The sequence below is a fragment of the Alligator sinensis genome, unplaced genomic scaffold (assembly GCF_000455745.1).
Source record: "Alligator sinensis unplaced genomic scaffold, ASM45574v1 scaffold686_1, whole genome shotgun sequence".
NCBI lineage: Eukaryota > Metazoa > Chordata > Crocodylia > Alligatoridae > Alligator > Alligator sinensis.
This window is the reverse complement of record NW_005842760.1, coordinates 262,956-275,701: the sequence shown is the minus strand read 5'-3', so window position 1 is coordinate 275,701 and position 12,746 is coordinate 262,956. Positions and strand designations below refer to the sequence as shown.

At 44.5% G+C, this 12,746-nt stretch overlaps 1 protein-coding gene across 1 annotated transcript in view; it reads left to right on the top strand.

The window, feature by feature from the left end:
- The first annotated feature begins 1,022 nt into the window (after positions 1 to 1,022).
- SLC39A13 (solute carrier family 39 member 13) overlaps positions 1,023 to 12,746 on the top strand; it is a 19,843-nt gene continuing 8,119 nt past the window's right edge. The window contains exons 1-6 of the mRNA XM_006034648.3: positions 1,023 to 1,091; positions 3,781 to 4,070; positions 4,742 to 4,855; positions 6,311 to 6,432; positions 7,640 to 7,792; positions 12,463 to 12,552. Of these exons, the coding sequence (XP_006034710.1) occupies positions 3,800 to 4,070; positions 4,742 to 4,855; positions 6,311 to 6,432; positions 7,640 to 7,792; positions 12,463 to 12,552 (750 nt within the window). The 5' untranslated portion in view covers positions 1,023 to 1,091; positions 3,781 to 3,799. The remainder of the gene's footprint in view (positions 1,092 to 3,780; positions 4,071 to 4,741; positions 4,856 to 6,310; positions 6,433 to 7,639; positions 7,793 to 12,462; positions 12,553 to 12,746) is intronic.

Genomic DNA, 12,746 nt, shown 5'->3' with positions numbered 1-12,746 from the left:
TTTCCCTACTGCAGTGGGGGTGGGGATGAATTTAAGACAGTTCTCCAATAATTATATTCCGTATATGGAAAATTATAGCAAATGTATAAGTCTTCTATGTATAATTATTGGGAAGTGGTCTTAAATTCAGGTAAATATGGCAGATTGGTTTGATGCAATGTGCTCTTCACACATCCATGTTGGCTGTTGTTTTATTATTTTCTAAATATTTAGAAATTGATTTAGATAACAATGAGTTGCTCCAGAATCCTTCTGGGTGTTGGCACTGGATCCTTCCGACTGAAAAGGGACAACTGGTTTGCCTTAGGGCTGATGGTCCCAAAATAGGCCAAGGGACAGTTGTTTACATGCAGCTTGAATGGCAGTTAACTCAAATTAGTCCCAGTTGTCCCAAGGCAAAAATGTTATCTTGGTACTTCACAAGTACAATAAGATCCCAGAATAAAGGGCTTTGTGTGGGCATAGGGGAGAGAATAAGTTTAGCTTCTTTTTTCCTTGTTGAAAAGTAGGTGCTATGCTTGCCTTTCTCTGATCCTCTGGGACCTTATCTTCGCCCCACAAATTCTTGAGCGTGGTCACCAGTAGTTCAGAGTTTACTTTGCCTGTTCCTTCAGTAGTCTAGAATGAATGTCACTAGGCACCACCTCCTAGAAATAGGTCTCTCTCATCTAAGTGTACTTTAGCCTATTCTTCCCCTGTTCTCCTATCTCATTAAAATTAATCTCTCTAAATATCTGGTCACTGTTAAATTTTATGAAAACTGAAGCAAAAAGTCACGGAACCCTCTAGTAGTTTCTGCATTGTCGGTTATCTACTCTCTTTTTTTTGCATGGTAACAAGCATATATGTGCCTTCTCTGGTTTTCCTCTTATTTCTAATATGTTTATAGAACCTTCTCTTGTTGCTTCTTGTGTCTCTTGTCAAATGAAACTCACTTTGTGTCTTAGCTTACATGGATCCCTATGTGCTTGTTGTGCTTTTATACTCATCCTAATCATATTTGTTTCCAATTTTTTATATTATCTGGTTGATTTTCAGGTCCTGGAAGAGCTCTGAAAATCTGTCCTTGGTACAATAAAGAGGTCCATCTGGTTTGTCACTCTGCTTCTGTTTTTCCTTTTGTATTAGGATAGTTTGCCCCTTTGCATGTAATAGTTTCAGTAAGTGCCAAGTCTCCTGCACTCCTCAGACTGCCTTCCTAAGAAACGACCTCTGCAGTTCCCTGAATTTGTTGAAGTTTGCTTTTGTGAAACCTTATTCTGCTACTCTCACACCTTTCTTTCATTAAAATAATGGGCTCTATCATTTCTTTATCACTTTTACCCATATTTCTTTCTGCCTTCAAATTCTAAATTAATTCTTCCTTATTAGTCAGAACTAAATCTAAAATAGCTACTTCACCGTAGCTTTTTCCACCTTCTGAACAAGAAGTTATCCCCAGTACATTCCAGGAACTTGATGGATTGTCTGTCTTGTAGTACTGTTTTTTTTCCAACCAGTATCTGTGCAGAGTCCTCAGTTACCCTCAGGTCCTGTCCTTTGGATGCCTCCAACATTTGCTCACTAAAAGCCACCTGCACCACCACCTCCTGAATAGATAGTCTGTCATAAATCACTTCCATTTTATCATTTGTTTTTTTCCCTCTTATCTTTACCCAGAGTCATTCAGCCAACCTGCCTCTCCTCTTCCAGAAATTCAGAGCAAATGTGTACATCCTGTCACTGCAAGTTCAGGGTTTGCTAGTCTAGACTGGCATGTTTGTAGTGAGCCTTGCAGGGAATGCTGGTAGTGACAGTAGCTTGTGGTTTTAGATGTGTGTACTGTAATAACTTTGTGCTGAAGGCAGTTGTGCAGCATAAAGCTCTGCCCATAGTGTTTGCCCTGACTGGATTTTTCCCCCATCGCACAGCAGAGGTCTGTCTTTTGTGCCTCTTATATATTGATATTCTCTAACTTGATTCCTGTCTTTGGGAACCAGGGCTATCCATAGTAGTTATGAGACAGTTCAGAAACACATCTCCCAAGAATTATTATGATCCCTTGTCTCAAGGATTGCAGTAGGGAGATCATTTGTGCCTCAACAGAGGGATCAAAAATAGGGGGTAAGAGTTATGGCAACAGTTTGCACCTTTTATGAGGAGTTTGCATCCAGTGCATGGAGAAGAGGGTGCCTGGTGCAGTGTAGTGATCCAACAGGCTATTGCAACTGTTGTTTCCCAAACTTACTTGAAGTGCTCCTGTTAAAGGTGAATAGCAGATGGTTTTAAGAAAAATGCTTCAGCTGCCCAATCTGAGTGAAACCTGCCCCAGTCATAGAATCATAGAAGTAGGGTCGGAAGGGACCTTGTAGATCTTCAAGTCCGACCCCCTGCCTGGGCAGGAGAGAAACTGGGCTCAAGTGACCCCAGCCAGGTAGGCATCGAGCCTCTTCTTAAAGACCACCAGGGTAGGAGCCAGCACCACTTCCCTTGGAAGTCGGTTCCAGATCCTAGCCGCCCTAACTGTGAAGTAGTTCTTACAGATGTCTAATCAAAACCTACCCTCCAACAACTTGTGGCCGTTATTCCTTGTTATCCCTGGGGGCGCTAGGGGAAACAAGGTCTCCCCCAAACCCTTCTGGTCCCCCCTAGTGAGTTTATAGACGGTCACCAGGTCCCCCCTCAGCCTTCTCTTGTGAAGGCTGAACAGGTTTAGGTCCCGCAGCCTCTCATTGTAGGGTCTGCCCTGCTGTCCCTGGATCATGCAGGTGGCCCTCCTCTGGACCCTCTCAATGTTGTCCACATCCCTCTTGAAGTGGGGTGCCCAGAACTGGACACAGTACTCCAGCTGTGGCCTGACCAGTGTTGCGTAGAGGGGGAGGATCACCTCCTTGGCCCTACTTGAGATGCACCTGTGGATGCATGATAGGGTCCAGTTGGCCCTGCCGACCGTGACCTCACGTTGTTGGCCCATGTTCATCTTGGAGTCAATAATGACTCCAAGATCCCTTTCTGCCTCCATGCTCTCAAGAAGGGAGTTTCCCCATCTTATAAGTGTGCTGCTGGTTACTACTGCCCAAGTGCAGCACCCTGCACTTGTCAGTACTGAAATGCATCCTGTTTTTGTTAGCCCACCCCTGCAACCTATCCAGGTCTTGCTGCAGTCTTTCCCTTCCTACTAGCGTGCCCACCTCACCCCAAATTTTGATATCAAAATATAGTGCCTCCCTGTAGTTCGAGCAATGGACACCCTTTGCGCAAGCATGCTGTTCTGGCACCACTTTTTCCAGTAATCTGGCAGTTGTGCAGCAGCAGATCTCCACTGGGGAGTTGGTTTTCTAGTCCCATTTGATGTCAAGTAAAGTATAGGTGGGGCCTCTGCTCCAGCATGGCATTACTTAATTCCCTTTGTAATATTTTGTCTTGATAGCATTTATACACAAAGCCCTTCTTGAAATCAGCCAGCAGTGCAAATTGTTGTCTGTGAATTGGCTGTGAGCATCCTAGGCTTTGTGGATCTGGATGCTGAGGAACAAGGCAGGGAGTTAAGCTTTTTTACCCAGGGAGAGCACACCCAGGAGCAAATGGGCAGGTAAAGGGTTTCCCAGTCCTCTGGTGTCATGATCAAGCCAGCAAACTGAAAGGAGACAGAAAATAAGGAAAAATGTGGGACCTTTGTGTTAAGGGGAATAATTGTGGAACCAAAGTTACCCAGGAAAATAAACAGGTTGAAGGGTGGGAGGACTTGGAGTGGACTCTTGCATCATGTCTTAGAACTCGACTGTTCCTTTTCCCTTGTAGAGATTGAGACAGCTCCACGATGACAGGGAATCGGCTTCTGCCTCATGGGATCCATGCCTTGTTTCTGCTCAGCATGGCCTGTGAAGCCCATCAGCCCACAGGGAGCCATGCTGTCTCCAGTGCCAATCCACTGTGTGAGAAGGAGGTTGAGTCCTGGGGAAACCTGTTCAGTGGAGAGCGACTGGATGCCTGGATCTGTTCTCTGATTGGCTCGGTCATGGTGGGGCTGAGTGGGGTTCTCCCCTTGCTGGTAATTCCCCTTGAGACAGGAGCCACTCTGCGATCAGAAGGTAAACCTCCTCTGTGATGCCTCCCACCCCAAATGTTAAGGCAGGCTGCTTACAGACATAAAAAACAAAACAAAACAGTGCTTTCCTTTCAGCTCAGCGCACCCCCTCACCGAGCACAGTGCATTCCCAAATGAGGTATCGTGTTAGTTTGACTCAGCTTGTCCAACATCTGTATAGATCATGTGCTTCAGCGGGGCTTTTTGGCACTTCTATCTAATAGCTAATTGAATCCGTTTTAGACAAACGTGCCAAAAGGCCCTGCTGAAGTGCCTGATCTATACAGATGCTGGGGAGCTGGGTGAAAGCACTGCGCTGCTTCTTCTGGTAAAGTGCTGTTTTGTTTTAGTTTCCACCCCCACCCCCTCCAAACGCCTGTTGACAGCCACGCTGACCAGTGGGTGTGGTGTTCTTATGTCTAACACAGGAATTGGGATCTTCTTTGTGCCCTAGACATGCTGCCTGCTTAAATGCAGGCAAATCCATTCCTGTTAAAAGACCAATTCCTATAATTTGGGTTCTTAGTCTTCTGGTGGAGAGCTTATGTATCCAGTCTGGATACTGGAGACAAGTTTGTTTCCACACATCCTCACTATTTTTTCCCCTTGGGACCTGGCAGACCATGTTTGATCATCAGGCTGGGCTCTGAGTGGCTTTTTCTGTTTGTCTTCCAGCGGGATCCTGTCGCTTGAAGCAGCTCTTAAGTTTTGCAATTGGTGGACTGCTGGGAAACGTGTTCCTGCATATGCTCCCAGAGGCCTGGGCCTATACCTGCAGTGCCACAGCAGGTAACACTGGGGTTGCACAAGTGCCTGATGGCCTAGAGCCTGTCCTGGGCACTGACTGCCCTGGGGTTTGTGTGAATCATTTTTCCAAAGAGGTCCCCAGAGGATGCCAGGGGACTTTGGCCTTTTTCCCTGCTTCTGCTCTTGGGGGTCCCTTCAGCAAAGGCTCTTGACTTTGGAACTCACTTCTGTGCTACATTCCTTGGCCTAACAGTACTCAGATCTTTGCTTAAGGGCTAGTTGGGGACTGACTTTCTTTAGAGTGTGTGAGCAGTGGGAAGGGAAGCAGAAGGTGCAGCTACCTGAACCCCCAGTACACCAGCTGCTCCAGATGGGGTGGATCTGGCCTGACCTGAGCTAGAGCTTGAGAAACAACTGATACAGCCTTCACCATTTCCAGTAACAGTTTCCTAAAGAGCCCATGGAAATGTATGGTGATTATGTCTTTGCACTTGGGTAAACAAGGGTCATGGGAGGCCGACTGCTGACTGGACCTTATAAATAGCTGCTCAGTAAGAAAGGAACACCTTCTGACTCATTTGAAACAGTTCTGCAAGGAGCTCAGGTCTCAGCATTTCCTGTCCCAGGATTGAGATTATGTTTATCTGTGTCCAATCCTGATGGGAATCCAGGAATCCTTTCCCTGATGAGAATGTAGGGAACACAAAGATGACCTGAACTTCCCAGAATCTGTTCCCACCTAAGCAGTAGGAATTAAAAAATATTGTCTGCAAAGCTCTGCTGATTAACTGTTTCTTTCCCTTTCTCACTGCCCTGGTGGAGCTGATAGAGCTGTGTACCAGCGCTCTGGCCCCTGTGACTGCACCTTTCTGCCTAAGCATGTTCATTCTACTTTTAGTCGTGTCCCTAGGTTTTAAGCTTCTGGGTTTGCATACTCCACACATCTATGCTTCTGGCGTACCACAGTCTTTGCCCCTCCAGCCAGGCTGATTGGAGAATAATAGGAGAGGTTCATCCCTAATTAGAAGGAACATTTTATAGTTAATAATTTGCTCGGGTGTGGCAGGATGTTGAAGACAAGTCTTTGGTTCAGCTTCCTGAGGCACAAACTTTCCTGTTTGGGCTTGCTGCTCAGTCAGACTTATCTGTAGGATCTGTGCTGACACAGACATCCCTGCAACCTCTGGTGGGAGACTCCACTTTTGCTCAGCTTCACACAGCTTGCTGTGGAGCTGGACACAAGGGAAAATTCCATAGCATGATGGGAGATGGGCAGGACACCACTGCTGAGTTTTGGGATACTGAGGACTGTGGCTGTAGAGGGCATTCTTGAGTTGGGGATGAGCACTGAGGCACTGTTCTGTGCTTCTCATAGGGCCAAAGGAAATGTCCTTGCCCCATGTTCTTGTCTCAGGCTTCTTGGTCACAAACTGAGCTGCAGGGGCATTCCCTGTTAGCCACCTTGAGGTGCCCTGAGGGGTTTTCTTTGTTTTCTAGGAGAAGGACAGAGCTTCCATCAGCAGAAGCTTTTAGGTCTCTGGGTGATCATTGGCTTTCTGACCTTCCTGGTGCTGGAGAAGATATTTTCAGAGAACGATGAGCAAGATCGGCTCGGCACAGTGAGTGTATGACAAAGTGGGGAGAAGTCATTAGCTCTGGAAGATGTAGGATAGGAAAGGACTCCTCCTTTGTTTGAGGTTTGGTGTGTTCACTCCAGGGTGATAGAGTTCCTCATTTTAGCATAGTTTTCTGCTTCCAGTAGTTAGGCTCCTGACTGCTAGGCCCCCTTTCTCTTTCAGGTCCAGCTGGGTTTCTGCTCTGCCAAGTTTTAGAGCTCTATTTCATGAATACCTATTCATGCCTTCTTGCTGAGCCCATGGCCTAAGGGTGGGCTCTTCCCTTCTTTTTGAGTGGAATTTCTTTCTGCTTCCCTGTGTTTGGGAGGATATTCTTTTGGCCTATATGATTGGCAGATCACATACCAGAAAGATCTTTTAATTGGCCAGTTGATACAATGTAGTAGATCAGACAGGAGTTGCCCAGTAACAAAGGGGCAATTGGTCATTGTTTCTACACATGCTGTAGTCCATCTCCTGCATACTTCTGTTTTTAACATTGAAAAATAAATGCAACTTTTGATTCCTGGTTCAGTGCACTTCAGCAAACTTTGCTGCTTCCGAAGCATTTGAACTGGCCTTGGAATATTTATAGGCTGAACCCTAGCTGGCTGCTGATATTACACAATAAAATTGTCATTTAGATTATCATCTCACTTCCACAAGGGCACGTCAATTTTTGTCAGAATTTTTATTCACTCATATACTGAATAACTGAACCAACCCTATGCATCAGCACAATCCAGCATGTGGGGGATGTTATCCAGCCTGTGGGACTGCTTAGGTCCAGAAGTTTAGTGGCATGGTAGTAGTGGCAGCTTTAATTGCCATGGTGCTGTGCTCTGCTGTGGTAATTAATCATGCCACTGCTCACCTGCTGCCAAATTTCCAGACCTGTGGAGGGCCCTGCCAGCTGGATGACACAGTTCCATGGGCTGTAGGTTGAGTACCTCTGGTTCACATGGGTTTGTCCAGTGTGCTCAGATTTTCAGTACATTAATCCAAATTCAGTAATTTTGCATAAAACTGCCCTGATATTTTTTTCATGTCTCAAGGTTGTGATCAGCAGGCCTTGGTACTGAAGGGTATTGGGATTATGCCTTGGGGTGGAAGGATTAAGAGTAAAAGGAAATTTCTTCTGTCCTATCTGCATGCTTGGTCTGTGGGGTAAGAGGGAAGTAGCGTAACAGTTGCTTCTCTCCTGACTCAGGACAGTGATTCCAGAGCACCAGCCAAAAGGGTTCCAAATGGAAGCAGCTTCTCTCCGCAGAAGGCAACAAGCACAGTCCAAAGAACAGGAACAGGTGTGACTCAGTGTAATGGTTCCTCTCATCAGTCTCACCCACCTGACAGAAAAATCAAGGTAAATGGCCAGCTGGCAAAGCCCATACTGCAGCAAAAAGGGTACACAGTGTCCTCCATGTGCTCCCAAGTGAAACTGCCTTTGTTTTAAAAGGGGAGGGGCTTGAAATTCAGTCAGGCTGTGGAGGCTGCTACATTTCTTGGTAGTTAAACCACCTGGTCTAGTGGATTGTGGAAAAAGCCACTTACTTTTTTTTAAGTGTTCTTTTTATGGGTGATTTGCAGAGTAGTTTATTCAAATCTGAAACCTCCAAGCACCTGGAGCAGATTGGACACCTTTTCCCTCTAAAATGTTATATGTGAAACTACATCAAAGTCCCCAAAAATGATGCTTTTGAAAGTCAGGAAGTACCGTTATGTCTTCATAACCCGAGCCCCACCCTTTCTGCATATGCAAAACCACACCTAGGCTTGCGCATCTGACCCAGACTTGCATTACTGCACAAGGTCAGAAGCCTTCAAGATTTGCTACCTACATGGCTAACTCCTACTTAATCCCTCTTGAAATCCAAAGTGATATGGGAAATGCCTATAGTCTGCCTAAATTCCTGATTCTTAAGGCAAGGACATAGCACACACTTAGTGACATTTGCTGTCAGCCTCCACTCAGCTCATTATAAAATATAGCTGGTGGCTGTGCCTACCTTTTGTCCAGTAGCCTGATGATTAGACCATTTGCCCAGTGAGCGGGGCATACTGATCTCTAGACCCTCATCATTCTGAAGGAACACAAACTCACATTTTCCTTCTCCTAGGACTGTGACATAACCCCCAGGCTATGCACTAGGCTGGGTGAGGACACCTTTCTGTTTAAGTTAGACCATTAGGTAGTCAAGAGTGCAAGTTCCATGGGGCCAGAAGGAGAGCAACCCAGGAGAGAGTGTAACTGTAGCCTGGTAGTTATGGCAGTGCCCTAAAAGAGGAGAGTCTAGGTTTGCAGTCCTTGCTGCCAAGGAAATTTCTTTGTTTTCACGAATGACTGTTTCATGCAAAACGTATGAATGGTCTTGGCAGCAGGGAATAAAACCCAGGAATCCCCCCCTCTCAGGGCAGTGCCTTCCTCACTGGCTGATGTTCATGCTCCCTCTTGTTTGCTTTTCTGGCCCTATGAATTTTTCACTCTAGCTGCTGCCAAAAAAAATAATCTCACCCTCCTTAGAAGTCATATAGATGCGTCTTTTGCACCTAAATGAAATAATAGGGGATCCATAAGGGCTTGTGACTTTTTTCACAGTATCTTTGTTCATTACAGAAACATCAGAGCTTTTCTGTTTCTCCCCCGGCTCAGGGTTTCCTACTGACTTGCAGCAGTAGGTTCCATTGCATAGCTACATTTGTCCTGCATTGTGAGCAGAAATTCTCTCCCTAGCTGTGCAGTTCACGAGCATATTGTTTGTTCTCAGAATGTAAGTGGCACAGGTTTATAACTGTCAAATCAAAACCAAGTTTTCTACGAGGCTCCAAGGTTTTGCTTTTTGTCTATGAGAGCTTTCACCCAAGCCACGGACAGAAAAGGTTATGGCATTTTAATCATGAAGTGTGTGTTTTCTCTACTTGCACTCTGAGTAGGCTGAAGCATTTTTGTTTAAACTTAAATAAATGATTGTTACCATCCTTTGAGCAAAGCCCAATCCTGGAAAATCTCAGTGTGAAGAAAAATTTCAGTTAGCTACATGTGACTGGAAACAGCGGGTAAGAATGAAAACAGAAAGCAATTTGCAATGAAATCTAGGGATGTTGCTGCTCCCATTCTTAAAGAAATACCCACAAAGAGATTGTTCTGTTTTTTTTTCCTTTTTATGTCTGCATTTCCCCCCTAAATTTCATGTTGTGTTTTTTTTCTTTTTTGCATATAGTTAGGGTTGATTCTATTTTTATCCAGTAATTATTTTAATTTTTACATTAGTACTTGTGTGAAGTGAGATGGCAAAAACATTCTCTATGTTAACCCTGATTTCACCTGTTCATAACTTTTCAAAGCATTTCTCTTACGCTAAGATTTATGTTTCATCCAAACACAATTTTATTGGAAAGTTTCAGCAAAATCCCTTTAACTTGCTCCACTTCTACTAATCCCTTAGAACAGGTTATCTTTTAAACTTCTCCTATAATTAACTTTTAAACTTGTCCTGTTCATTTCCTACCCTTTGTTTTCATACTTAGTTGTAAGTATACTTGATGTTTGAAAATCATTTGAAAATCACAAAGATGTTACTTTGGGGCAGTAGATAATGCCTCTAATTAGGAGTTTGCACTTTAAGAGATGAATATTCTGGGGTAAAAAACACCACTATGAGAACAGGTAACAGAAGCCACTTGCTGTTCCAGACATGGTAAAGCTGGAGAAACACTGAAGAAACACTCAAGCCATCTCCTAGAAATAAATCCGTGCCTGTCTGGCCTGGTGAAAGTCAATAAACAACTTCACCTACTTCTAACAGGAATGATTGGGTCCTCCTTCAGAGGCATGTAAGCCTGCCAACCCACATAAAAAGAAAACCATTTCAGCCTCCCATTCCTAAGAAAAATCATGAAACTCAATGGAACTGCTGGACTTCACCAAACAGCCTCAATGCGTAGCAGCTAGACTCCCTGATCAAGACCCTCTAAAAATGCAGGCCTTACTGCACTAATAGGCAACCTCCTTATGGCAAAGTGAGCAGATCATACCTTAGTGTTCAGGCTACTCAACCTCTGCAGCATCCAACAGTTGACCCCAATTTACTGTTGACTTGTATACATAACATAATTTGAGTTAGCTTAGCTTGACAGTGTCTTCAGCCAGCTCAGAGTGGTGATGGAAAACTGCTCCATGTCTCTCAGTTTTCACCAGCAGAGTTCTACAGTCTTCTCTCTCTCCATAAATTAAATTTACAAGACCACTTTGGACAGGTGGTGAGATACCACCTCTTCACTGCTCGCAGACACTTAGCTGTATGGCTGCACATGTAGAAATAAACTAACACTATTGCAAGGATGTCCCAATGGCCATGGGAGATCAGCTGCTAGGCTATGAGTAGCAGGCTCATGGCTCACTCCTCCTACCTCCTTCAGCTGCTGGCTTGGACAATAAACTAGTCACAATGGCCCACATAGTGATCTTCCCCCTCTAAACTGGTTTGTGCTAACTCACTCTGGTCTAAAAGCAGAAGCAAAACAGCAGCTCTAACTTGTACTAAATTTTAGCTGTCAGTATTGACAGTCTGTGCTCCGGTCCCTCCACTAACACTGTACTGATCGTGCGGCCACTCAAAACCATTAGTAGGTCAGGACCCTGCTATACCAATGACTGCATATCCATCTCACCAAAACTACTGTACTCCTTTAGGATTATGCAGCTGATAATGTACATGAAAACAAGAGAGGCTGAGTTCACAAGAAATGAGCCTTCTGAAACAGGTTTGATAGATCTGGAATCTTGGTCACTTTTAAGAAAGCTTTCCCATCTCTCTAGGTGGTTTCCTGTACTTTATTTAAGCCAAAATGAGTGATGCCTCAAGCAGAGTTTTCTATTATGTGGATGAAAAGATGACTTCATGAAGCCCCTTAGGAACCTTGCTCTGTAGCACTAATCATCTGTATAACACTTTAACAAAGACTACAGATACAGGCATCTTACTAAAAAAGAGAACACTAAAAAAGAGAGACATTTGCATGTGTTTATCAGGTTATGTGAATAAGCACCAGCCAACTCTAAAGGATGGACAAACAAACAATTAAGAGTTTAAAAGGGGTTGGGTCTTTCTGTGGAGCAGCTGACATGAGGTAACTGTCAATAGGCGTGTCTTAACCCATGGTAAATGAAAGCTAAACCAGGGCAGTTCAGCTCTTGGTGAAACAGGATTAAGTATCAGTGGTTTAGCTTTCACTCTGTGGGGTAAGGGTAGGCAAATGGACTTGTTACCATGGAGCAGCTGATGTATGGTAAATCCTCAGTTCCCTTTAACATACTGTAATGTGTCTGTTTGTCCATACCCTTAGAGGAGGTGTGAAAGGACTGCAGGGGTTTGTTTTTAAGCCACAGAAAAATAACTTCAACCATGTTGGATTTGCCACACTATGCTTCTCACCTTTCGCATGGGAGGCATTTGACAGTTTAATATATAACTGTATATTTGATGAGCAAAGAGGCTTGGCTTATATTGACAGACAAGGTTCTTTGGGTAAATGTGATATCTTTTATTAGACCAACTAAATAGTTGGAAAAAATGCTCTTTGCAAGCTTTCAGGCACACACACCCTTCTTCAGGCACAAGGAGAGTCTGCTGGTGTTTGTGAGCTGTCCTGCTTTGGTTTTTACTGTAACCCAGCAGCCACCTCTAAATTAGCGTTTGTTGCTTGGAATCTCTGATTGCATTATCATCATATTTAGTCCTGCACTCTTAATTCCATTTTCATTCTTTAGCAAGTCTCTCTTCCTCCTTCTTTTTCTGTCTCTGGAGCTATTTCCACTTCTGATGTCACTTTCCTGTTTTAAAGCTAAATGTGACACCACGCAGTTAGACTGGAGCACAGATACAGGGTTCAAGCCACTGAACAGTGGTGCCTTGCTGCTACCATGTTTAATCTGTCCCAGAGTGTCTAATCTGTCTCTTGGCTGGATTTAGAGCTTTCTGCCATGGACCTCATTCTGTTCTATCACTTACCAATTTCTCTGACTTCTCCCTGCAGATCAGTGGGTACCTCAACCTACTGGCCAATACCATTGATAACTTTACACATGGCCTGGCAGTGGCAGCTGGCTTCCTGGTTAGCAGAAAGGTAAGATTCCTACAACTACCTACCTGCTGACTTAGAGATTTGGGGGGGGGTCTTTTCTCATGTGTACCCTATACCTTTGCAGAAAAGGGCTCAGCGAGCCACCCCCCTTATTTGCATCTACTAAGAATTTGGTTTACTGGTGAACCCAATAAGGAACAAGCCTGCTCTGGCCTTCAGGATAGGCCTGTTCTTTG